The sequence below is a fragment of the Beta vulgaris genome, chromosome 7, assembly GCF_026745355.1.
Source record: "Beta vulgaris subsp. vulgaris cultivar EL10 chromosome 7, EL10.2, whole genome shotgun sequence".
Taxonomy (NCBI): domain Eukaryota; kingdom Viridiplantae; phylum Streptophyta; class Magnoliopsida; order Caryophyllales; family Amaranthaceae; genus Beta; species Beta vulgaris.
Window position 1 is genome coordinate 3,336,320 of NC_079208.1, and position 27,076 is coordinate 3,363,395.

A 27,076-nucleotide genomic window follows, 5' to 3' on the forward strand; every position below is an offset into this window, starting at 1 on the left:
AACAATATATAATACAAGAGTCCTATGAAGGAAAGAAATCCTAACCCACATAGGGATTAAGATTAATATCTAGACTTCTAATATAAGGAAAGTTGTGGTGGAGGAGGGGATGGTGGTGGTGGAGGAGGGGATGGTGGTGGCGACGGGTTGACATCACTGTGCCTTGCCATCATGTGGGAGAATTTTTTTTAATCTTGCTCCGATATCATGTAAAATATTTTTTTTTTTTGATTGGGAAATTAAGTCAGTCCAAGGGCTAATCCCTACCAAGGCTACTAGCCTTGTAGGAACTACCAGCACATTAGCTGATAATGCATGCAAAGCATGCTAAGGAAATACCCCAACATAATGTTTATGATATGATGCACTCATTGATATATGTGAATAACAATATATAATATAAGAGTCCTATAAAGAAAAGAAATCCTAACCATCATAAAGATTAATATCTAGACTCCTAATATAAGAAAAGTCCTTATCATACAATATTTGCTAACAATACATAATTGTATTAATAGAATAGAAGGGAACACCTGTCCTTTATTAATTTCTTCCCTTACCCAACTAATAGAAACTATTTTCTTTTCGTTGAAAATTATACGGGATGAAATTTCCTCTAGCGCAGCTAATACTTTATTTTTAATTTCAGTCGATCTTTGAACATAATCAGAGACTGGTGTTATTCCAAAACTTTTACCAACTTGCGTAGTTGCTACTTGCTACAGAAGATGATCAGCCTTACTATATAAACTCAACCTCTATAAGTCCAATTTACGTACCACATCCTTAGCTTTCTAAGTCCTACCCTATTATTTATTCCCATCTCAATTACAAACCTAACATTATTCAATCAAACATTGTTGCAATGTCTCCTACTCTTATGCCTGTGCAAGAAATCCTCCAAGGGGGTGTTCTGCCCGAAGGTTACATTCAAACCAAGGATGACTACCAAGTTGGTGATACCCCTCCTGCTTTGATGACGGATCCGACAATCGATTTCTCTCTCCTCTCTTCATCATCTCTTGAAGAGCTTGCAAAGCTACACTCTGCTCTCACTTCATGGGGATGCGCTCAGGTTGTTCAACTTAATTTAACTTATTCTGCTAAACTCATTTCACTAAAGTTAACTCATCCCTTGTAGAAAATGTATGTTATAAATACTTCCTCCGTAACAAAAAGAATGCAACGATTGTGCACTATTTGTAAGATATAGTATATTCAATTGTTGCATGCTTTCTGTATACGGACGAAGTATACCTATAAAGTAGCTAGAGTAGTAAAGTAGCCAAAGTAGGTCTGATGAGCATAATTTTGAGTTTCTATGATCCAATCGTTCTGCATGCATGTGGTTTCCATCACATATTGAGGAGGTATATGAGTCTAACGTTATAATTTTTTTGAGTTGCAGATAGTGAATCATGGTATGTCACTTGCATTACTTGACGAGGTACGAGAAATGAGCAAGCAGTTCTTCAAACTGCCTTTAGAAGAAAAGGAAAAGTACTCTTCAAAAGGTGATGATCTTGAAGGTTATGGAAATACTAATGCAGTTCAACAAGGAAGTCTTAACTGGAATGATAAGTTGCATCTCCAAGTTTATCCGGTGGAAAAACGGCAGCTTGATTTTTGGCCACAAAATCCACACCATTTTAGGTAACTTTATTATTGGAATATATTGACTACTCTGAGGTCAATCATACACCACTAATGAGACAAAATGGATATAATTTCAACAACAACAACAAAAAACATGGATATAAGGGTTGACCAATTTTTTTTTCTAGCTCTTTCTCGTTTCCTGATCTACAAGTTATCATTTCCTTCCATTTCTTAATATTTGATGGCCATTGTGTGACTTTTGCACTATTTATTTATTAACTTCGACTACCATTATTCGTTATGACTTTATAAAATAAAAACGTACGTGATTAAGTAATATGGTTTTGGATGCGATTACGTAATACTCATTTCGGTCTTTATTAGTTTACCCGTTTTTTTCCATATATTTTAGGAAAAACAATGTTGTGGGATATAGAAAAAAAACTATTATATTATATTAAAGTTGAATGTATGAGTGATGGAAAGTTAGTGGTCTCATCCCAAAATTAGAAACAAAAAAAATGGGTAAACTAATAAGGGACATCCCAGAAAGAAATACGGGTAAACTAATAATTATAGATATTGATGGTCAAAGAGATGTGTTGTCAAATATAAAAATGGTTGCAAGTATTGCAATATAAAGGAATTATTCATTTTAAATCTTGTTAGATTCGTATAAACATTAAAGGGGAAGTTGGGTTGAAGGGTGTGAAGAAAGGAAATGGTTTCCAAACTTATGTTTCCCTTACTTGATGTTTGGTTGATGATTTTTTCCTTTCCTTTTACCCATTTTTCATTTTAGAGCTACCCCCTTTACCCTTAGATCCATTATCCAGCCCCCTTACCCCCCTCCCCAAGGTTTTGGATACCCCAAATCCCTCTACACCATAACACAACTGACCAACCCACCACCACTACCACAACCAGGCTGACCCTATTGACCACTACCACGACCATCTGAGCCGCCACCACCACCAGCCTCCACCTGAGTCGTCGACCCCCTGCAACCCGCGGAAAACCTCACCTGCCAGAAACATCCCCTAGCCGCCGAAACCCCACCCCAGCCCTTGGAAACACCACCCCAGCACTTGGAAACGCCACCCACCCTCGAAAACACCACCATAGCTGCCGAAACACCACCACCCACCCGCCGAAACCCACCACAACCCTCAAAAACCTCCCCACTCGCCGAAAATCCCAGCCCAGCCCTTGAAAACCTCCCCCCACCCACCATAAACCCTAGCCCACCCTCGAGAACACCCCCACTCGTCGAAAACCCTAGCTCGGCCCTCGAGAACACCCCCACACGTCGAAAACCCTAGCCTAGCTAGATGTCGGTGCCAGTGTAAGTGAGAGAAAGAGATGGGGCCGGGGAGGGGGGAGGGGAGGGAGAGGAGGTAAAGGGTCAACTTTTGTTATCCTTTCTCTTGTCTAACCAAACAAATGGGTAAATTGGAGGGGTTTGGGTTCCTTTCCTTTCCTTCCTAACCATTACTTGATTCCTTTCCTTTCCCATTCCAACCAAACACCCCTAATTTCCAAAAAACAACCTTTTTATAATATATATTGGTAAAAGTGTGCGTTGACAAGCATATAATTTTTATTTAATTTATGTTAAGAAGAGATGAAGGTAGTATTTCATGTCACATAAGAAAAACAAATAAAATAATAATCGAAGTAATTTATAACTAAAAATTTTCTAATTTGCAGGACTACTTTAAACGAGTATTCAGAGAAGAACAAGATGATATTTATGACTCTCATCAAATCCATGGCACGTTCCTTAAATTTAGAAGAGGAGTGTTTTTTTGAAATTTGGGAAGATGAAGAAAAAGATTTAACATATGCAAGATTCAATTTTTATCCTCGATGCCCAATGTCAGATAAAGTTGTTGGGCTTAAACCTCATGGGGATGGAACTGTCCTCACTCTTCTTTTGCAAGACAAAGAAGTTGAAGGCCTTCAAGTCCTCAAAGATAATCAATGGTTTCGAGTTCCTGTCATCCCTGAAGCCCTCACCATCCTTGTTGGTGATCAAATGGAGGTAATGCTGGCATGACACAATAAAAATCATATAAGTTAGTCATAAAATTCATCTTCATGATATCCTATCAAAATTCAACTTTTGTTAAACTTAGCCCACGAAAAATTAATTGCCACTTTTATTACTTTTTTCATTATTTTGACCATGATATTTTACAGAGAAATATCAAAACAAATGGTGTTGTGCAAAAAATATTAATGGTTTTGTTTCAATGTAAATTATTAAAATATTTATAAATTTTCATTAAGGATCAGTTAAATATATTACTAATTAGATTTTCTTGAAATAATTGCTCTCTATGTTGTATGTATATCATATTGCAGATAACGAGTAATGGCATCTTCAAAAGTCCTACACATAAGGCAGTCGTAAACCCACAATATGATAGGATGTCGTTAGCTATGCTTTTCATTCCAAGCCCGGACACAGAAATTGGGCCACTAGATGAACTAATCACTGATGAAAGGCCGCAATTGTATAAGAAGCTCAAGAATTATGGGCAACAAGTTTACTCACAATCTATTCCTTCAGGACAAAGGCCTATCGACATCGTCAAACTCAATTACTAGAATTTTCCCAAATATTATGTGTTGATAGAAATACAGACGTCCGTAATATTATGATCTATTATTACATCATTCATGGAGGTTTTACTTAGTTGTGAATCAGTATGAATAAATCAGTTGCTTTTTGTTTTAGTGTGATATAGATAGTCTTGATTTGGTCTTTTGTTTTTCACACCTTCTCATTGTAATAACTTACCCATATCCTTTCTAGTGGATTATTCTTTCACCATTATTATCTTCATGTTATGTTATGTAGTAGAAGAATTCAAGAATAATACAATACGTTGCCAGATTTTACTACTTCACACTTATGTAATTACTATTATAACTGTAAATTACTACTATAGCTACACAACAAGAGGAAACTGACTGAAAAAAGTATACCTTGACACCAACCTAAATAACTGAATGTTCAACTTGAATACCTCTCTTTAATTTCCATGGCAGATTGGCAGCTTGCCAGTCACCTCCCTTTTTCCCAAAACCAAAAACATTAGATCCGGCCACTTGCATGTTGCATCTATAGGATCCCGCACACAATTCAAAACGCGGAAAATAATAACAGAATCCGGGCGTTAGTAAAATGCGGGAAAACAAAAGAACATAACGTTTATTAAAATATACATTTGGTCTTAGTTTTTGAACATTGTGTCTTAGGTAAAATATAGGATCGTTTTGAACATTTTGAAGACCCTATTCTAATTTTAGGATTGGACCCCTGATATCATTTTTTTTGCAACCTATATATTTATCTTGCAAATCGTAAACAAAAACCTCAAACTCATTTGAAATCGAATGTAACAACTCAATACAAAACCAAGCTATTATTGATGTTCTACTTACAAAGACAAAATTAATAAGTTTTTTATCTCACCCTAAAAAGATACAAAAGAGAAAAGAAGATTTATGTGATGAAATAGTTGAACCTGTAAACTACTTCCTCCGTTCTTTTTCTATTGCAATACTGATGATGAGTTTTTACACTATTCACCCGCCACTCTTTCACTATTGTGATTTTTACGTACGAAAAGAATATAGTCATGTGGGGTTGTTGTTAGGTTCGTCTCAATATATACTTTTATATATCATTTTTTATATTTTTTTTTACTAAAAATCAATTAAAGATAAATAGTTAAAGTTCTACATGGGCAAGAGCGAAATTTCAATTGTTGCAATAGAAAAATAGCGGAGGAAAGTAGTAAACTTGTGACCGCATATTATTCAATTCGTCTTAGGCAAATATGCACTTCCAAAAAATAGAAAATACCATAAAGAATTGAAAAAAGAGTAAGGGAAATCGTGGAAAAGTAAGTACAAAATGTTGGGAGACTAGTCGGATATATACTGAACTACTGAACTAACTGAACTAGACTCCTTATTAACATAATATTCCAATATCCCCCTCAAGTTGGAGCATGAATATCACAAATACCTAACTTGCGGAGTAGAATCCAAACTAACGCTTGCCCAAGGTTTTTTGTCAAAATATCTACTAACTGATGGCCCGTAGGAACATAGAAGTATAAAAATCACCAGAAGTTAATTCAGCATGAATAAAATGACAATCTACCTCAATATGCTTCGTATGATCATGAAAAACTGTATTCTTTGAAATATGAATAGCAGATTGACTATCTGAATACACATGCATAGGCTTAAAAAACAACAAATACTTCAACCACTTCAACTCACAAGTAGTAACAACCATAGCCCTATATCCCAGCTTCTGCTGATGAAACGGCAACATTAGGTTGTTTCTTAGTCTTCCGGGAGACAAGAGAAATGACCCAAAGAACACCAAATAACCAGTAATAGAACGCCGAGTCAAAGGACAAGCAGCCCAATCACTATCACAAAATGAGTAAGTTGCATATACCCAAAGGGCGCAACACAATACCTTATCCTAGATTTCCTTTTAGATAACGCAAAACACAAAGAGCAGCATTCTGATGACAAACATGTGGTGCAACAACAAATTGAGATAGAGTTAAGATTGCACAACATAACTTCAACTTAGGATGAGTAACATACATATAGACCAGACGTCCAACTAGGTGCCTATATCTGTCAGCATGCGCAAATGAAGACCCTTCGGCAGAAGCGAGACGATGATTATGCTCCATAGGCGTGTCAAGGGGTTTACAACCCAACATGCCTGCTTCAGTTAACACATCCAATGCATATTTGGTTTGTGACAAAAAAATACCATTCTTGCTCCTAGCAACCTCAATGCCTAAGAAATATTTCAATATACCCGGATCCTTCATATGAAAACATGAACTCAAATATTTCTTAAAGCGAACAATAACATAATGAGATGACCCTGCAATAATAAAATCATCAACATAAACAAGAACATGAAGAGCAACATGTTCCTGAATGAAGCTGAATAAAGAATAATATGCAGCAGACTGTTTAAAACCATAGGACTTCAATGCCTGAGACACTTTACAAACCACTGTCGAGGTGCCTATTTCAACCCATACAATTATTTTATTAATTTGCAAACCTTCCTTGGAGGAGCACCACGATACTTAGGAGGATGTTTCATATAAACTTCTTCATGCAAATCACCATGTAAGAAAGCATTATCAACACCATAACCACCATCATCAAAACAAATCGTCCGCCCAAAGATATGGTTGGGAAAAATGTAAATCCCATTGCTTTTGTGCCACATAAAAAAGAACAGCACAATAAGGGAATTGATCCTCAAAATTAATATGGCATCCCTACTCACAAAATTCGCTCGTTTCAAGATCATAAAGCCTTTGCTTTTGCAAACCTTTCTTATCAACATATACAAGAAATAATCAACGACGAGATCATAATCGAATTTATCCTTCATACGAGAACGATTAGCAACATAACATAAACAACCAAACACACGAATGACATCATTAGAAGGTGACACACCAAACAAACATTCAAAAGGTGTTTACCCTTTAATATATGAGTAGGGGTAATATTTATAAGATGAGCCACTGTAAGGACACACTCCCCTAAACATATTTAGGTAACTTAGCTTGAAACGTAAAAGCCCGAGCTACATTAAGGATATGACGATGTTTACGCTCCACCCTACCATTTTGTTGGGTCGTAACCAACACAAGATCTCTGATGAATAATACCTTTTTGGCGAAAAAAGATGCAAGACTTAAAAACTGTTGTCCATTTTCACTCTAAAGCACCTTAATTTTCTTACTAAACTGGGTTTAATTTCAACCGAACCGTAGTATAAAATTCTTGCAATAATTTTTTGCATCATATTTGCCAATCATCAAATAAAACCAGGTAGCACGTGAATAATCATCAACAATAGTTGAAAATAACAAGAATTACTAGTAGACACAATACGATTAGCGCCCCAAATGTCACAATGAACTAAATCAAAAATCTATGTAGCTTTATTATTAGTTAAAGGAAAACTGTTTCCGGATTGTTTACCCTTAAAACAAATGTGGCAATCAAGATCGAGAACAACCCTTATTATAATTTTTACTACTATCTTCACTAGGAAAAGCGGAAATAACTTGCATAGAGGGGTGACCTAAACGACGATGACCATAGTATACCCGAATCCGGAGCCTAAACAATATTTGCTTGCAAACCACGAGCACGCACATGTGTGAAAATATACACAACAAGAATCCGCCTTTTTAGCGTCTGCATTTAGCGTCCGACGAAACAAGCGGACAGTAAATTTAAAATTAGCATCCGATTAAAGACAGATGCAAATTAGCGTCCGCTTAGTTAAAATACCGTCCGTTGGACGGACGCTAAATAAGAGGTATATAAAAAAAACCCTCTAGTCGACCAAATTATCAACCCTAACCCACGCCTCTCTCTTCCTCACTCTCATCTCACGTTTCTCTCTCTTCCTCGCTCTCATCTCACATTTTGGTGCTCTCTCTTTCTTGTAGATCTCACGAAATCAGGTGTTTCTACTCAGATTTAACTAATAAATTTGTTTTTTTAGCTTTGATTGTTGATTATGTAGTTTATTTTCTCGATTTTCTTTGTCTTTTTAATTTCGTTTTGCGTTTTCTTGTTCTTGGTTTTTCGGTTTTTCCTAGATCTGAATTCCCTAAGATTTTTTAATTTTTGTTGTTTTTCCATTTTTCTTTATTTTTTTGAGTTTTCGGTTTTATGAGATTTTGATTTTGTGTGTTTATATTTTCGATTTGTTTATTCAATTTTTCAATTTTGCGATTTTGGATTTTTTGTTTTATGTATATACTGAAATCAGTTTTTCGTTTTTTTTAACATGTCTTCTGCTTTGATAGATATCACTGCCAGTAGTTTGAGATTAAATTAAATTAGTATAGAAGTATATAAGAGTTACTTCAGTATATACATGAACTTATGAAGCATATAAAATGTGAATGGACTAGACAAAAACAATAAGAAAAGGTAAGCAAACATGATGCAACAACGAGGAGGACTACAAGCATGATTTTCTTGCTCTCCATTTTCTTTCTGAATTTGTTTCACAGTCAAATTCACTTCTCAGTAGAATATATATGTAAAGCAGCTAACAAATATTGATGAATTGGTGGATTTCCCCTGTCTCTTTTATTGTTTGTATTTATACCAAGTGATTCCGAATTATCAATTAATTTACTAGATCAATTTCTCAACTCTCTGTGTTGTTTATTAAACTTTTGCCGGTCCTAATATGTCAAGAATTCTTGCTTGATCCTGATTGGATAATGCTTCCACAGAAAATACCGATAATTAGTTAGATTCGATCCATGATGTTGATCAATTAATATAATAGAGTAGTTAAGTACTATGCTTAGATTTGGCCTTCCAGGGGACCGTGGTAAAAAAAAAATGGTGTTTCTAAGGAGAAGGTTAATTGAAAAACGAGCAAGAAATGAGCCTGCATAGAACTGTAGAAGGGTGTTGTGCATGAAAAGTCGAAGTCTGATAGCGTCTTTTGTAACTTTTATTCTAAGTGTAGGAGTGCGAGGTTGCTTACTTGCTTTATATATCATATATGCTATAGATAGATAGTCTCTTTAATTTGTGTGATGTACTGATGTTAACTCGGCGAACTCATTCTTGCTTCCTCGTCGATTTGGATGGGTGAGCAGCGCACTAGGTAGGTGGTTGGGTGAGAGTGATGAAGGTGTTTGATGTTTGCAGCAGTGTTTCTACCTATAATACTGTTTTAGGAAGTGATATTCATATGGGAGTATTGGGTTTATGGAGATGGGCTTGATCGTGGGGTTGATAGCACAATGAGCATATCACACACACAACGAGAATCCGCGCATTTGCTTCACCTAAGTTTTACTGATCATGAACTTAGGAGTTTTTTTGCTGGTTGTGCTACACAGAGATGATTGATTTCACTCTACAGTACAAGGTAACACCCCTACAGTGATGGGACAGGTAGCGATTTCACTCTCCATGTGTGTTGTGATAGGGCAGGTAGCTTTTGTGTTTTTGCTATTTGAGAAGGAATCATGGAGATGGAACTAAAGAATGGCCACAACTTTCTTTTACTAGGATAGGATCACAACAACAATCACAACCAGAAAAAGATGTTGGATGGTAACCATTAAATATTACTCTGTATAAGTCTGTCCACTGTAGTGTTTAGTTCATTGCAGAGCCTAGTAATTGCAGCTAGTTTCCTAGTAGAGTCTATTGCGATGTTGTGCAATACCTAATTGTTTCGTTCCTCATAGATTAAAGGAACAACCACTAATTCTAGTTTCACTTAACTGATTATTGCTCTCTCCTTGTGATAATGCCATCACAACTTATACTAATATTCGTTAAACCTTTGGGGCTGTTGTTAATTTCTTTGTTTTCTAATGCAGTATGCAATAGCAATGTTGGGCTATGGTCCTGAAGATAAAAGTGCTGTTATGGAGTTGACATATCCATGCCATTCTTACTTCTGTTCTGAAATTCAGGTATTCATGCCATGCACTTAAATAAGTACCAAGTTTTCAGGGTATGCAACATTACTACTCATGAACTTTTCATAGGCTGTTAGCTATAAGACTTTGTGACATCTTTTTCTAGCTGTATATACTGTTGAGAAGGTAAAAAGAAAAGGAGATGAGGTAGTTTAAATCTGAATTTAAGATGAAGTGCTGAACATCTAAAATTTTAATTTAGGCTTGGTTTGGTTGGACGTTTTCCTTTCGTTTGGTTCCTCAGGTTTTTTTTATGATTTGATAATTGATACGACTTGTTATAGTGATAGATTGGGAATATGAAATGGGGTATATGAAGATATGAGATAGTTTTTCAAAAATGAGTTGCTGTGATGATTGCCATATGCTGCTTTTGTTTTAGTTGTGTATAGCCATTTTGTTTAAGCATTATTATTAATATTCACGAATTGGGTCATCAATTTTTATACTACCTCTACCTAGTGGCCAGGTTTACTACTCACGCCATTAAAAAGTAATATGAATGGTAAGGTGAATTTTTAACATAAATCAAAACTATTCTCGGAGACCATGTTTTATCTTGTTTTTTGATGCATATATCATAACTGTGAAATGATGTAATTGCGTTAAGATATGATTCAAATGTTTTTTTTTTCTTGGGTTGATTGGGGTTTTAATTTAGTGGATTTATTGTTTGGTAAAAAAAAGGGGTGGAATCTTTTTTTTTTAATTTTTGTGTAGAATTGGTTTTTAATTGAACATTAATTTCTTTGTTTTTGTTGATTTGCAGGGTTATGAGATTTGCGTTTGAGTTCCAGATTTGAAGTTGGTTTCGATCCAGATACCAGATTTAAAGTCCATTTTGTTTCAGATTTTTGTTGTGGAGTTTAGTGTACATGTAATTATATGAGATATGTATTAGATTTTGTTCCAAGTATACTAGAATTTAGTTCTAGAATTATTTTTTCACTTGTATCTACATTTATTATCAATAATAATTGAATTGATTAATTTGTTTGCCTTAATAAAACAAGTATAGTATTTGCATCATTTTGTATCTTATCACATTTAATATCAATTAATTAAAAGAAAAAAAGCTTCCAATTTGTCTCGTAAAAAAAAAAGTAGCATTGGTGAAAAGGGTCGCTAATTAGCGACTGCCAAGGACACAGTCGCTGATTAGCGACCGCCAGGGCAGTCGCTAATTAGCGTCTGCGACTGTGTCCTTGGCAGTCGCTAATTAGCTAACATTCTTGTTGTGATAGACTCCACCGTGTCCCCGTTCCAATCAACTTCTTCAAAGTGTGGTCCTGTATGACACAAAACTTGTTAGCGAAAATAATAAAAAATTTATGGTACTCTAAAATCTTAGAAACATACAATAAACTGCAAGTAAGAGCAGGAACATAGAGAACATGATCCAACATAAAATCATCCGACAATACAACTTTTCCTTCCTTAGTTGCAGTAGCTTGTTTACCATTAAGCAAATCAATAGGAGATGAGATACATACAAGTTAGGGTACAACTCCAAATTACCAAACATATGATTTGAGGCACCACTATCAATAACCCAATCACTATAACAAAACACACCCGAAGAACCATTTGAAGTCGCAGGCACCTTTGAAGACTTCAAAGCAGCAAGCAATTGGCTCCATTGATCATTAGTCAGGGTCTGGACAATAGCTCGATCACCTTCACTTACCGCGGGAGTAGAGGAGGAACGACCAGCGAAGCCACCACGACCACGACCAGAGGTGCGTCCACCGCGAGAGCCGCCACTACCCGACCGAACACCACGTTTGTAAGTCGATTTCGGAAAGCCATGAAGAGAGTAACATGTATCTTTCACGAACTCGTACGTCCGTAGTGTGTACACTTACGCGTATTGGGGGGCACATCCCCATTATTACGGTCAGACGAGGCGTCAATTAGGGGTGTTCATGGGTGGTTAACACTCCCGAAACAACATTTCGATTCGGTAACCGTAAGTTTCGGTTCGCTCTTTTGGCGAAAAGTAACCGTAACCGTTTAGACTGGTTACCGCTTAAGAAACATACTCTAATATAAAATGTATTATATATTGGATAATAAATCCATTGAAAAATAAAACCAAAACCAATAATTCACTTCATTTCCTAATTATAGTTTTTTATTAGTACTAGAGTTTTCAAGTAATTGCATACTTTTCCTAATTGTTATAACTTAGGAACAAATATTAGAATTAATTTAATTATTTGAAAATGTTTCACAACAATTAAATAGAGAAAAATAATATTTCGATATTCCAGTTAACTATTCACTCAAAAATCATAACTGTAATTGTAGAGTTAAACCGTTAATTTTATCGATTCGGTAACCGTACCGTTGAAACTTTTTTTATCGTTACGATAACCATCCATTTAGACCGGTTTTTCGGTTTCATTTTTTTATGAACACCCTAGTGCCGCCAGCCGCAGCAATCCCAACATCATCAATTCTAGACGAGTCCTTAGCATTAGAAACAGCTTGTTGCCTTTAATAAGACACAATTTTAGCATAGGCAACATTAAGAGAAAGCAATGGATCCATCATCAAGAGACCCGAAATCATTGTAGATAATTTTTTGGAATCAAGACCAAGACAAATTGGTACAACAACTCGGTTTCAAGGAGTTGTTGATTAACTGGTGCCGCAGCACACGTGGAACCCGGAATTTTGCAATAACTTTGCAATTCATCCTGTCATCGTTTCCAATCACCATAATAAATAGCTACAGAACGCCCACGTTGTTTACATTTACGAATTTGATTTTTTAATTCAAGAATTCTAAGACCATTAAGAGAATATCTATCTCTTAAAATCATCCCACAAAAATTTTATATGATCCGAAAGATGCATAATAGAAAGAATAGACACATCTAAAGTATTATAAATCTAAGCCACCAACATAAAATTAACGATTCCCCATTGATCAAAATCCTCAGATTTAGATAAAGGTTCAGAAATAGTACCATAAATATCCCCAATTTATTCTTTGCACGTAAATTATTGCACCAAGAATCACTTGGATGAAGATAATATGGAGAAAAGGTTCATACCTCGAAGTAGTAGAAGTGTCGGATGATGGAGTTTTATTGCCCATTGCAGACGACCCAAAGAAGAAAGAAAAAAAATCGGATGAGGATGGCTAATGCACCACAAGGCAGACAAAAACTGTGCACCAATTTTGTCTCGCACAAAGCAGAAGCGAAGAACAACAGTGACAAGAGATAAACAATAGTAGGAGATCGATAACTTACACGATAACAGCAGCAGACAACAACAGGAGTTACTAACCAAAAACAGCGGGCCACAAGAGACAAAGACCGACACCAATAGATGAACAAAGATACAACACCAAGAAATAGGAAAAAAAACACACCATGTAGAAAATCATGAACATATGTTCATGTTTGCATAAATAAATGTGAGAGAGAGTATAAGAAATGTAGAGAGAGAGAGATTTCATTGATTGTAAGAATAAGAATTGAGAGAGGGTTACAAGCTAGATATCAGCTTATATAATGCTGAATACAATCTGTTGTAGAAAGAAATAACTTAAACCAGTTTGTTATAACAAACTAGCTGAGCTGGACAGTTAGTTAATAACCAACGAACTATCTTCAACAGCCCCCCTCAAGCTAGGGAGGATGATACATCATTCCTAGCTTGGAACTTAGTTTCAAATGCTGTGGAGAAGATCAGGCCCGGCCCAATACCGGTACAACCGGTTCTGTGGAACAGGGCCTCAAAATTTTGGGGCCCCAATTGTAGTTGACAAATGAAAGAAGAAAAAAAAAAAATTGGAAATCTTGTAACCGCGTCACTCCCCGCAAGATTCAAGAACAGTAACTTTCCATCTTCTTCTCCACATTTCTCTCTCCTCTCCATAAATCAAAATCCCCAAAATATCAAGAAATTATTCAACTTCCCATATTAAAATTAATATTCACTCTTTTTTGGTTTACAAAAAATTACAATATGAGAAGTCGAAGAACAAAGTCGAGAATTTGATTGTGCGAGTCCGAACTCCGAAGGTGAACAATCAAGAATTTGTAGGTTAATTTATTATCAAAGTCTCCGTTTTAAGGTAAATTCACTTTCTTTTGCCATTTTTTTGATTTTTCTAGTAGAGATTTATAGCAATTCTGAAATTTTGTAATTTAAAATTAAAATTTATAATATGTATTTCTTATTATTTTAATTTTCTGCAATTCTGCCAATTTGATGCAATGATAGTACCTATTGGGTTTTCAATTTCATGATTTGTTTGCAATTCTGAATTCTGCCTTTTTTGTTTTTGTCTTTTCGCATTTCGATTTCAATAGTTCAGTAGCTCATGCAGATGCTTGCTATAGTATAGGACATGTAGACAAATGGAATCCTTAACAACTAATCAGCAATATGAATTCAAGAGACAAGAGATGTTCAACGCATAGTTTTACATTGAGTCATTTTGATAATTACCTTTCATTCAAGCTTACTCTTTTTCTTTTTTTGATAATTTGGTGTATATTTCATTGAATTCAATCAAATTAGTACAGAGGTAGTCACAGGGGAGCTACCTAATTACACCAATTATCATATACCCATGGTAGAGAGCCAAGAGGTTGAGTCTTACAGAACAATTGAGAAATTGAAAAAGGAGATTAAGAATGCAGAGAATAGCTTACTCTAAAATGGAAATAATTATTTTTATTTTATTATACCAATGTATTAGTGCTTATGACCAAAAAAGAAAATCACATAATTTAATATATCGAAACAGAGAACTAGATGATTTGAGTTTCTAATTATCATTTGATGTGAATTAAAATCTATAACACTAGTGAACATAGGTACCAAGATAATAGATATATAGAAATGATAATGGACTAGCCTCGATAGCGATAGAGAACGATAATTTGGAAAAAGTCGATTATGAAGATTTAGTGGACGATTTTGCTTAAAAGAATGCTAGAAGGATGGTTTTGTTTAAATACAAGATTCTATTAGATTCTTTTTAGTTTTGATTTATTTATCAAACTGTAAGGAACAATTTATGATAAATAATAATAAAAATTTTTTTTTTTGGAAGGGCCCCATTTTAATGAATAACACAGGGCCTCCATATTCCATGAGACGGCCCTGGAGAAGATAAAGCCTTAGTAAACAAATCAGCAATTTGATCTTGAGTGGGAAGATAAGACAACTCAATCAACCCTTCCATCACTTTTTCTCTTGTGAAATGACAGTCCAACTCAATATGCTTTGTCCGTTCATGCATAACTAGGTTCTTGCCAATGTGTATAGCAGATTGATTATCACACAAAAGCTTGACAGGTTGCAAATCATCAATACCAAACTCTTGTAATAATCTGACAAGCCAAGTAATAATCTCTGCTATAGCAGCAGCCATTGCTCTATATTCAACTTCAGAACTGGACTTGGAAACTGTTGCTTGCTTCTTGGATTTCCAAGAAATAGGTGAATTGCCAAGAAGCATTAGATAGCATGTAACTAACCTTATGCTATCAGGGCAAGAGGCTCAATCTGAGTCTGAGTAGGCTTTTAAAGTGAGCTGTGGAGTAGCAGCAAGTAGAATACCCTGCCCAATAATCCTAGCTAAGTATCTTAGCACATGGGATAATGCATCAAAGTGAGGGACTCTAGGTTGATGCATATGTTGGCTTAAATTCTGCACTGTATAAGAAAGATCAGGCCTAGTGTGTGTAAGGAAATTCAATTTCCCAACTAGACTTCTGTAGAGAGCAGGATCACTATAATAATCTCCTGAGTCTGAAGTGAGTTTCACATGAGCAGGCAAAGGAGTCTTTGTTTGCTTGGATAAATCTAATCCACTGGAAGCTAGTAATTCCTTTGTAAACTTTTTTTGTGTCATGATAATTATATTCCCTGCTGCACATGACTAATCTCCATACCAAGGAAATAATGAAGATTTCCAAGATCTTTAATACTGAAAACCTAATGAAGATGAGCCTTCAAAGCTTCAATAGCAGGAATATCATCACCTGTTAAGATGATATCATCTACATAGATGGCAGCAATCAAGGTAGTTGAAAGACTTTTCTTTAGAAACAAAGCATAGTCATTCTTTGATTGAACAAAGCCTTGTTACAGGAGCTCTGATGTGAGCTTGGCAAACCACTGTCTTGAAGCTTGCTTCAGACCATAAAGTGATTTTTTTAGTTTGCATACTAATTGTTGTGGATTAGGAATTCCCTCTAGCATTTTCATGTAGATTTCTTCTGTCAAATCTCCATGTAGAAACGCATTATTTATGTCCAATTAGAACAAACTCCACCCTTTGCTAGCAGCTAGAGCAAGAAGACATCTCACTGTGGACATCTTTATCACAGGGGAAAAAGTTTCTTCACAATCTACTCCATATTACTAAGTATAGCCTTTTGCAACTAGTCTAGCTTTCAGCCTTTCTAAAGTAACATCAGCTTTGAGTTTCACTTTAAAAACCCATTTACACCCTATTGCCTTCTTGTTGGGAGGAAGAGAAGTTAACTCCCATGTACCATTGGATTCCAAAGCTTCAATTTCTTTCTTCATTGCCTGAATCCACCCTTCATGTTGTGAAGCCTCTAGATAGCTTTCTGGTTCAGTGAAGGTGGTAGTTTGAGTGATCAAGGATTTAAGAGAGGAAGGCAAATACTGAAAATGTACTACATTACACCAGTGAGAAGTAACAGTAAGGGCATCAACATAATCATGCAGCCAAGCAGGGATTATGGAGTCTATGAGAGTGCCTGTTTTGCTTGTGGACCTACTTGACAAATATCATCACAACAATTAAAACAAGGAATACCATCTACAACATGATGAATCTTATTAAAAGGTAAATGACCCAACCTAAGATGCCACAATTTTTTTACTTCATTAGCAGCTATGCATATTGTACCAGTTGATGTATGCTTTTTGTAGAACACTAAATTCATCACTAGCAGCATATAAACCTGAATTCAGTTTACCAAGAACCAGTGAATTGCTCTGAGAGTGCCCCTGAAGTTAGCATTTGTCATGAGTAAACACAATGTTACAGTCAAGATCCTGACACAACTTGTGTGTACTAATCAGATTAAAAGTAAATCCAGGCACATGTAGAACATTCCTGAGTTCTATTCCATTTTGAAATTTCACAGTGCCAATATGTTGTATTATGGCCTGCTTACCATCAGCAACAGCTATAGTATTTTCAGTTTTTGCAAAGTGCTCATATGAATCAAACATATCAATAGTAGAGCATATGTGATATGTGGCTTCACTATCTGTTATCCACTTGTTATTAGAACAAGATATTAAGCAAGTACCTGCTACATAGGCTGAGGATGAATTAGAATGCACAAGATTATGTGCATTCTGAGATGTAGTAGTATTGTTGGTGCCTGGTGATTGAACCAATTAAACCAGCTTATGATACTGGTCTGCAGTAAGATGTGTGGGCTCGGTAAAATTATCACCATCATCTTCATCACCATAGACAATAGCTGCAACTCTTTTCCCTTTTCCACCTTTAAATGGTGAAGGATGTCCATGGAGCTTGTAGCACCTGTCAATTGTATGTCCAGACATTTTGCAATGCTCACAAAAGAAACTTCTTCTTTGACCATTATAAGATCCTCTAGGTGCACTCTGAAATCTATTCCAAGTGCCAGGAGGTTTGTAGACAATCACCTTTCTTGTCTTCTATTGCAAATGTCATGGCAGGTGATACACTAGAAGAAGAAATACTTCGTTGCTTTTCTTCTTGAATGAGAAGCCTATATGTTGTAGACACATTTGGCAATGGCTGCGTCATCAAGATATTTGTCCTGACATTAGCATACTTAACGTCCAGTTTCATCAAGAGTTGCACCAATCTTTCCTCTTGTTGTTGTTTAACAATCTTCTGAGTAATATTACAAGTACAACCAGAACACACACAAACAGGCACTGGATTAATTCCACTAAGTTGATCCCAAATTGCCTTGATTTCAGTGAAGAATTATGCAATTGGAGTGTTTCCTTGAGACAAATCATGCAAAGATTGTTGTATAGAATACAACTGTGCACCAGAATTTTGTGCATATCTATCCTCAAGATCCTTGCAGATTTCTCTAGCACTAGTAAATTAGTATATAACACTTCTGGCAATTGTAGTTTCCAGGGAATGAAGAATATAAGAAGTAATCATAGTATTACATCTCTCCCACGCAGCATAAGCATCAGGATCAGTTTCAAGAGATGGTTTAGAAAGAGTTCCATCAATGAATGATAGTTTATTTTTACAAGAAAGAGCAATAACAATTCCTCTCTTCCGTTCAAAGAAATTTTCTCCATTGAATTTCACAGAAACAAGTGAATGAGTAGGACTCTCAGATGGATGTATGAAGTAAATACTAGAAGGATTTTGTGTGAGTGGAAGATTTGAGGATGATGATCTTGAGGTGTTTTCAGAATTTTCAGACAGTTTGCAGAAAGAATTACAAAATATGATCAACAAAAATCAAGAGAAAAAAAAAAAAATTCAATGTTCCAATTGAATTAATCCAGAAACTTCAATTAAGAAACTCAAACAGAAATGATCCAATCAAGAAATCAAATGAAATGAATCAGAATTTAGAAATAAAACCAGAAATCAATATCAAACCTCAAGGTTCAACTTGAACAATTGAATTAAGAAAAGAATTTGATGAAGATTTTAAACCACAGAACTGCAACAATTAAGCCTCATTGGCTCTGATACCATGTAGAAAATCATGAACATATGTTCATGTTTGCGGAAATAAATGTGAGAGAGAGTATAAGAAATGTAGAGAGAAAGAGAGATTCCATTGATTGTAAGAATAAGAATTGAGAGAGGATTACAAGCTAGATATCAGCTTATATAATGTTGTATACAATCTGTTGTAGAAAGAAATAACTTAAACCAGTTTGTTATAACAAACTAGCTGAGCTGGACAGTTAATTAATAACTAACTATCTTCAACACACCAATAGATGAAAGTTCACGGGCCAAGAACACCACACCAATAGCAGTAGAAGAATACGAGACGAACCCCACACAACACGAGGATGAAACAACAAAGATCGAGTAGAACATCAAACAGTCAATCAAAGCGGTTAGGATCGGAAAAAAAAATTCTCTCAAGTTTAGAGTGTCTGTGGTACCATGTAAGGTTTAGAATACAGGGAAACTCATAAACCTTTCTCATTTAACTTTAGAGAAATATATACAACCTTATATCAGGAAACCAGCTTAGTGAATTAGAAATCCTAACAACTTTATACATACTAAACTACTGAACTAACTAAACTAGACTCCTTATTAACATAATATTTCAATAATCTAAAACCAATCGGGACATATTGCTGCCACTTGGTGTACAAATCTCAGTATCAACCATGCTAGTGTTAAAGTGTTAACCTACATGTGAACTTGCCCCACGTTGAAAAAAAAGAGAGAGAATGACTAACATATAAGCTCAATGGGCTAATCCTCCTATTACCAATTGGTTTTTAGGATGGAACCTCATCTGGGCTTGTGTGTGGTCAATCTGTCCTCTAGTGTGTGCAGGCACAATAATGTATTTGTCATGGTACCAAAGTCGGATGATCTTGGCCCATTGTTGTTCCCATATAGGGAGCGCGCAATAATAGTGTTTGCCCCATGTAGGGTGTTATTCCAGATGGACTCACATGTAAGGGGGAGTGTTAATGTATTAACCCACATGTGAACTTGTCCCACATTCAAGAAAAAGAGAAAGAATGACTAACATATAAGATTGATGGGCTAACTAAAAATGAAGTAAACACTATATTATGGGACAGAGGGAGTACCATTCAATACTTCCTAACATTTTTATATCCTTGTATCAATAGATCACTAGAAGGGAACACACATGTCCTTTAATTAATTCCCTTCCCAACTACTAGACACTATTTTCGTTTTGTTGAAAATTATACGGGTTGAAATTTCCTCCAGCGCAACTAATACTTCATTTATTGCTAATTTCCCGCGGCACAACTAGTACTTCATTTATTTCTAATTTCCTGCGGCACAACTAATACTTCATTTATTTCTAATCAAAGACTGGAATTATTCCAAAACTTTTACCAACTTGCCTACTTGCTACTTGCTACTTGCTACTTGCTACTTGCTACTTGCTACTTGCTACTTGATACTTGCTACAGAAGATGATCAGCCTAATTATTATATAAACTCAACCTCTACATATTCCATATATATGCATACCACTTTCTCAGTTTTCTAAATCATAGTCCTACGCCATTCATTATAACCAAATCAAACATTGTTGCAATATATGGCTCCTACTCTTATGCCTGTGCAAGAAATCCTCCAAGGGGGTGTTGTACCCAAAGGCTACATTCAAACCAAGGATGACTACCAAGTTGGTGATACCCCTCCTGCTTTGATGACGGATCCGACAATCGATTTCTCACTCCTCTCTTCATCATCCTTGAAGAGCTTGCAAAGCTACACTCTGCTCTCACTTCATGGGGATGCGCTCAGGTTGTTCAACTTAACTTAACTTATTTATGCTAAACTCATTTTACTAAAGTTAACTCATCCCTTGTAGAAAATGTATGTTATAAATACTTCCTCCGTAACAAAAAGAATGCAACAATTATGCACTATTTGTAAGGCATAATATAGTAATATACTCAATTGTTGCATTTTTTCTGTATACAAATGAAGTATACCTGTAAAATAGCTAGAGTAGTAAAGTAGGTTTGATCAGCATTTTGAGTTTCTATGATCCAATCGTTCTGCATGCATGTGGTTTCCATCACATATTGAGGAGGTATATGAATCTAACGTCATAATTTTTGTGAGTTGCAGATAGTGAATCATGGTATGTCACTTGCATTACTTGACGAGGTACGAGAAATGAGCAAGCAGTTCTTCAAACTGCCTTTAGAGGAAAAGGAAAAATACTCTTCAAAAGGTGATGATCTTGAAGGTTATGGAAATACTAATGCAACTCAACAAGGAAGTCTCAACTGGAACGACAAGTTGCATCTCCAAGTTTATCCTGTGGATAAACGGCAGCTTGATTTTTGGCCACAAAATCCACATCATTTTAGGTAACTTTATTTATTATTGTAACATACCGACTATTCTGAGGTCAATCATACACCACTAATGAGAGAAAATACCAAGGATGTCTTGGTCTAGTGGTTAAGATTGAGGTGTTGTGAACGATAGGTCACAGGTTCGAATCCCCCTCCCCTTCTTTGTACTTTGTACCGCATTCGTGGCTCATATGGATTAAAAAAAAACTAATAAGACAAAATGGATAAAATTTCAACAAAAATAAAAGTAAAATAATGGATAATAAGGGTTGACAATTATTCTTTCTTCTACCTCTTACTCGTTTCCTGATCTACAAGTTATCATTTTCTTCCATTTGTTAATATTTGCTGGCAATTGTGTGACTTTTGCGGTATTTATTTATGAACTTCGTGTACAATTATTTGTTATCACTTGTTGGAACATAAGGTGACATTAAGGGGGGTTGAATTGAGTGGTGAAATCTAGTCGATTTTCGCAAAATCTCTTTTAGGGCACTGTGCCTGGCACTGTGCCAAGCACTCGTAAATCGCTGATTTGAATTTTGCGTAAACTAAAACTTAAAGTATATGAAATTTGATACGCAAACACAAGATATAACGTGGTTCAATCTCACCTCTGAGATCTACGTCCACACGAAACAAAACTCTTTATTTCTTTGAATCCTAAATATCAACCTCTTGATACAATAAGATTCCCTCACTACTACCCTAGTAGTGCTAACCAACCCTTAACTCTAAGAGTTGTAACTCTCTATAATAGTGAAATTACAGAAAGAAAAAATCCTCAAACGTGTGCTTCTTATTCAAGCAATTAGAGGAGAATTACAATCGTATAATAGTTACTTGAAACTGACACAAACAGTGCTATGCTCAGTGCCGTAGGAAATTGTTTTCAGCTCTTAATATTTCTGATTTTTCTCTTTGAAAACGTGAGATATAAAAGTGAATTATAAAACCCTTTTATAATATATGGCTTGAACGAAAATCCTTCAAATATATTTATCTTTTACTCCTTAATTTAAGGGATAAAACTTTCCTTTAGAAAAACAAACTTTATCCTTTTTCATCTTTATCTTTAATTCTAAAAAGATAAGTTTTCCTTAAATCAATGTTTATCTTATATTTTGAATAACCAGTAGTTTTTCTTTTTATCTCAAATTCTTTTATCATCTAAAAGGCTTTTTCGAATTTCTTATTTTAGAAAACTATTTTCACGTTTTAAACAAAAACTCGATTTTTATCAAAATATGTTTTCTTAAAAAATCTTTTATAAAATGTTTTATCAAAACATGTTTTTATTTAAAACTTCGTTTTATTTCAAAAACTAACTTCCTTTTATATAGTTATATAAAATTAACATAATTATATATTTCCTTAACTCTAAGAAAATATTAATTATCCTAACTTTATATTACTATTTTTTGGACACATAGCATATCACTTAGTTCAAGTATATTACATTTTTACACAAAGTAACTATACTTAGGAATAATAACTTGGACTTCAATCTTGAATCTTCTTTTCTTCAAAGTCTTCATTTGTTTATTCCTTTCTCAATCATCTGTTGCAAACTTTCATACTATAACATATTATATTAATTTTCATCATCAAAACTCAACATGCATGTGCACAACATCACTCATGAAATAAAAAATGCGATTACTAATATGGTATTGGATGCAATTAAATAATATATATTTTCTAAATATTAAAATTTATAATTTATAATTTTTTATGATTATAGATATTGATGGTCAAAGAGATGTGTTATGAAATGTAAAAGTCAAATGGTTGCAAGTATTGTAAACTATAGGAAGAATTTATTTTTAATCCCGTCAGATTTGTTTGAAAATTAGTTTCGAAGAAACAAACTTTTTGTAATATCTATACAAATATATTAAAGAGGCGGGTCTGACGACATATACACAAAAGTAAATTCGCTTGCAACAAGATTTTATACATAGCACAATTAGCATCTCAACCAATTCTAAATCATGCTTAAATGTTGAGTTTTCTTATTATATTTTAATACGAATGAAAAAATTGCATATCAAGTTCAGGAAAAAAATTCTACCCGCGGCAACGCCAGGTGCAAATACTAGTTTATAATGGTAAAAAGTGTCTGTTGACAAGCATATAATTTTTATTTAATTTAAATTAAGAAGAAATAAACGTAATATTTCATTTTACATAAACAAAACAAATAAAATAATCAGGTTATAAAAAAACAAATAAAATAATCAAAGTAATTCATAACTTGAAAATTTGTAATTTACAGGACAACCTTAAACGAGTATTTAGAGAAGAACAAGATGATATTTATGACTCTCATTAAGTCCATGGCACGTTCTTTAAATTTAGAAGAGGAGCGTTTTTTTGAAATTTGGGGAGATGAAGAAAAAGATTCAACATATGCAAGATTCAATTTTTATCCTCGATGCCCAATGTCAGATAAAGTTGTTGGGATTAAACCTCATGGGGATGGAACTGTCCTCACTCTTCTTTTGCAAGACAAAGAAGTTGAAGGCCTTCAAGTCCTCAAAGATAATCAATGGTTTCGAGTTCCTATCATCCCTGAAGCCCTCACCATCCTTGTTGGTGATCAAATGGAGGTAATGTTAGCATGACACAAAACATGTCACTCTAATTCTCAATATGATCTACAACTTAGTCAATAGTCATTAGGTTGATTCTTATATCTTGTCAAAATTCAACATTTATTAAACTTAACCACAAAATTCAAGGTTCTTCTATTATTTAAAAATTATGACAATTTGAATTTTGTAGAGCATATATTGGCCCTGATTATTAGAATAATTTAGAAAAAAAATTTGTTACGTAATAAATAATTGGATTTGTTTCGATGTGCATTATTAAAATATCTACGAATTTCATTTAATAATTATTTAAAGATACTATTAATTAGATTTTCTTGAAATAATTACTCTCTGCCTTATATATATGTCATGTTGCAGATGACGAGCAATGGTATTTTTAAAAGTCCGACACATAAGGCGGTGGTAAACCCACAATATGATAGGATCTCCTTAGTTATGCTTTTTATTCCAAGCTCGGACACAGAAATTGGGCCACTAGATGAACTAATTACTAGTGAGAGGCCCCAACTATATAAGAGGCTCAAGAACTACGGCGAACAAGTTTACACACAATCTATTCCTTCAGGAAAAAGGCCTATCGACAGCGTCAAAATCAATTACTAGACTTTTCTCCAAATATTATGTGTTGATAGAAATACAGACGTCCGTAATATAATGATCTACTATTACATTATTCATGGAGGTTTTACTTAGTTGTGAATCAGTATGAATAAGTCAGTTGCTTTTTTTAATATTATGATCTATTATTACATCATTCATTGAGGTTTCTGTTATAATTTAACTCATTTATTCATTTTAATTAGGTTGGTGTCAAGGTATTTTTTCATTAGTGGTTTCTGTTATAATGTAGAATACTCCCTTAGGAGGCTTTGTCATCTTATTAACAATGTATATGAATGATACAAAGGATACAAAGTAACCTACTTATCATATTTACATAACATTAAATATGGACAAATATATTATCATATATTTACTCTAATACACCCCCTCAGTTGGAGCAGGACGAGGACGAATGCTCAAACTGAAACGAAAATCCGTAAATAAGAGTTGAGGAAGGCCCTTGGCAAAAATATCCGCAGACTGAGATGAAGATGGCACATGTAGAACACGAATGAGACCTAGAGCTATCTTCTCACGGACAAAATGAATATCCATTTCAACATGTTTAGTGCATTGATGTTGCACTGGATTATGAGACATGTAAACACTAATATTACCACAATACACAACAGTAGCCTTTTTCAATGGACAATGAAGCTCTAGGAGAATATTGCGGATCAATGTGGTTTCAGGAACAACATTGACGACACCTCGATATTCAGCCTCTACACTAGATCGAGATAAGGTGGCCTGTCTCCTAGAAGACCATGAAACAACATTATCACCAAGAAAGACACAATAGCTAGAAGTAGAGCGACGAGTATCGGGAAAACCACCCCAATCAGCACCAATATAGGAGACAAGACCGGAAGCAGGAGTCGAAGAGATATGCATGCCAAAGTCAAGAGTCCCCTTGAGATATCGTAGAACACGTTTGAGAGCATGAAAATGAGGCTCACAAGGAGCATGCATAAACAAACAGACTTGCTAAACTGCATATGAGATATTAAAACTTATACCATAGTAATCATTAAAACTTATCCTTAAAAAAATAGTAATTATTAATTTTCTCTTATAATTAATATCTTAACAAAAAAATACTACTTTATGGTTGCCTATACACAACTTTCACCATATCTAATAGTGTTGCTTTGATTTCATAAAGCACTAGTAGGAAATCAATTAATGACATTTATATCATTCATTGTTATTAGTAACGAAAACATGTTATCTCTAGTATTTAAAGACGAATTGTAAAATATTAATTATGGTGATTATTATTGTTAACCTTATTGGGTAATAAAACAATATATAATAATGCAAATATAATACATAATTATAGTGGTACTTTAACTAAATTTTAATAGTAACATAATCAGCTAATAGTAATATGAATGATAAAATAATACACAATATAACAAGTATATATTATATAATTATAATCATAGTGATACTTTAATTAAAATTTTAATTTAAATTTATTGATGATTGACTATTTGGACCTTATTGGAACTTATTGGACCTGATTAGACCTAATTGAAACTTATTACACCTAATTGGAACTTATTGGACCTGATTGAAACTTATTGTCCTGATTGACTTGATTAAAACTTATCTGAACTGAACTAAACTGATTGGACTTGAAACTTAATTTGTTGAGGTGAAGATAAAACACCCTTAAGATTGATTCCCCACCACCTCAAGATTTGGGATTACCCCAAATCCCTCTATCATACAACCACCATTATATTAATTATTATTATTTATTTTTTATTACTATTTATTATTATTATTATTATTATTATTATTATTATTATTATTAATATTATAATGATTATTATTTTATTTATTATTAGCTATGCAAAAGGTAATGTTTGATATAGTGAGTTTTTATTTGATATAGTTAGTTGTTGTATGATATAATCACCTTTATATAATCGATTTTTGTATGAAATATGTAGTCATTTTTTTTGAATGATAACAGAGTTAATTTCGGTCCACAATGAATTATTGTAAACTCGATTCACCCAATACTTGATGTCCAAATAAGGCTAAAATCCCTTATACAATTGCATAAAAAAATAATTGGACAAGGGCTCGGAAAGTCAAAAGTTTTTTTTCGAAGTAGAGTCATAGTTGAATATGGGCAAAACTATATATACTTCCTTTATATCTTTTTGAGTGTAATAGTTTGACTCTTGCACTATTCACACACATCATTTTGACCGTATTTTTGTGCTAATTTATAAAATACAAATATGATAATATAAAAATGTAGTATTTTTCTTAAAGAATATTTTGATAATATCAACTTTTATATAGTATTTATGAATACATAATTAGAAATACTAATGGTAAAAATTATACGTCAGTAAGTTTAAAAGTCAAACTGTTGCACTTATTTGAAAGTATAGTAACTATCACCTATTTGAATGAATCACCTCACCTACTATAATTTGGTGCACGCAGAAATGTATGTTTTAGTTTGGGTAAGAGCACCTATAATATCAAGAGTATGTTATAAATTTTCAACCAAATTTCAATATATAATTATTGAGAGTGAAAAATATAGTGGTTAGAGCATCTCTTCCAGTGCCAACACTATTTGGGACCGATTGCCAT

At 34.3% G+C, this 27,076-nt stretch overlaps 1 protein-coding gene, 1 long non-coding RNA gene and 1 pseudogene across 2 annotated transcripts; all 3 read left to right on the forward strand.

The window, feature by feature from the left end:
• The first annotated feature begins 755 nt into the window (after positions 1 to 755).
• Positions 756 to 4,450, forward strand: LOC125499312 (jasmonate-induced oxygenase 4-like). Its single transcript, XM_048647735.2, has 4 exons — positions 756 to 1,075; positions 1,409 to 1,653; positions 3,310 to 3,643; positions 3,967 to 4,450. The coding sequence occupies exons 1-4, from the start codon at positions 866 to 868 to the stop codon at positions 4,210 to 4,212; spliced, it is 1,035 nt and encodes a 344-aa protein (XP_048503692.1). The 5' UTR covers positions 756 to 865; the 3' UTR covers positions 4,213 to 4,450.
• Positions 4,451 to 8,012: 3,562 nt separating this feature from the next.
• Positions 8,013 to 11,135, forward strand: LOC125499314 (uncharacterized). Its single transcript, XR_008967096.1, has 3 exons — positions 8,013 to 8,147; positions 10,044 to 10,180; positions 10,915 to 11,135. It is a non-coding gene; the product is annotated as an uncharacterized LOC125499314 (long non-coding RNA).
• An 8,258-nt stretch (positions 11,136 to 19,393) lies between these two features.
• LOC125499311 (jasmonate-induced oxygenase 4-like) lies at positions 19,394 to 24,609 on the forward strand (annotated as a pseudogene).
• The last annotated feature ends 2,467 nt before the right edge of the window (positions 24,610 to 27,076 follow it).

Coding starts and splice junctions, on each gene's coding strand:
- LOC125499312 (XM_048647735.2), top strand. CDS start 866: ATGTCTCCTACTCTTATGCCTGTGCAAGAAATCCTCCAAGGGGGTGTT. Junction 1,076..1,408: donor CTTCATGGGGATGCGCTCAG/GTTGTTCAACTT, acceptor TTTGAGTTGCAG/ATAGTGAATCATGGTATGTC. Junction 1,654..3,309: donor CAAAATCCACACCATTTTAG/GTAACTTTATTA, acceptor TCTAATTTGCAG/GACTACTTTAAACGAGTATT.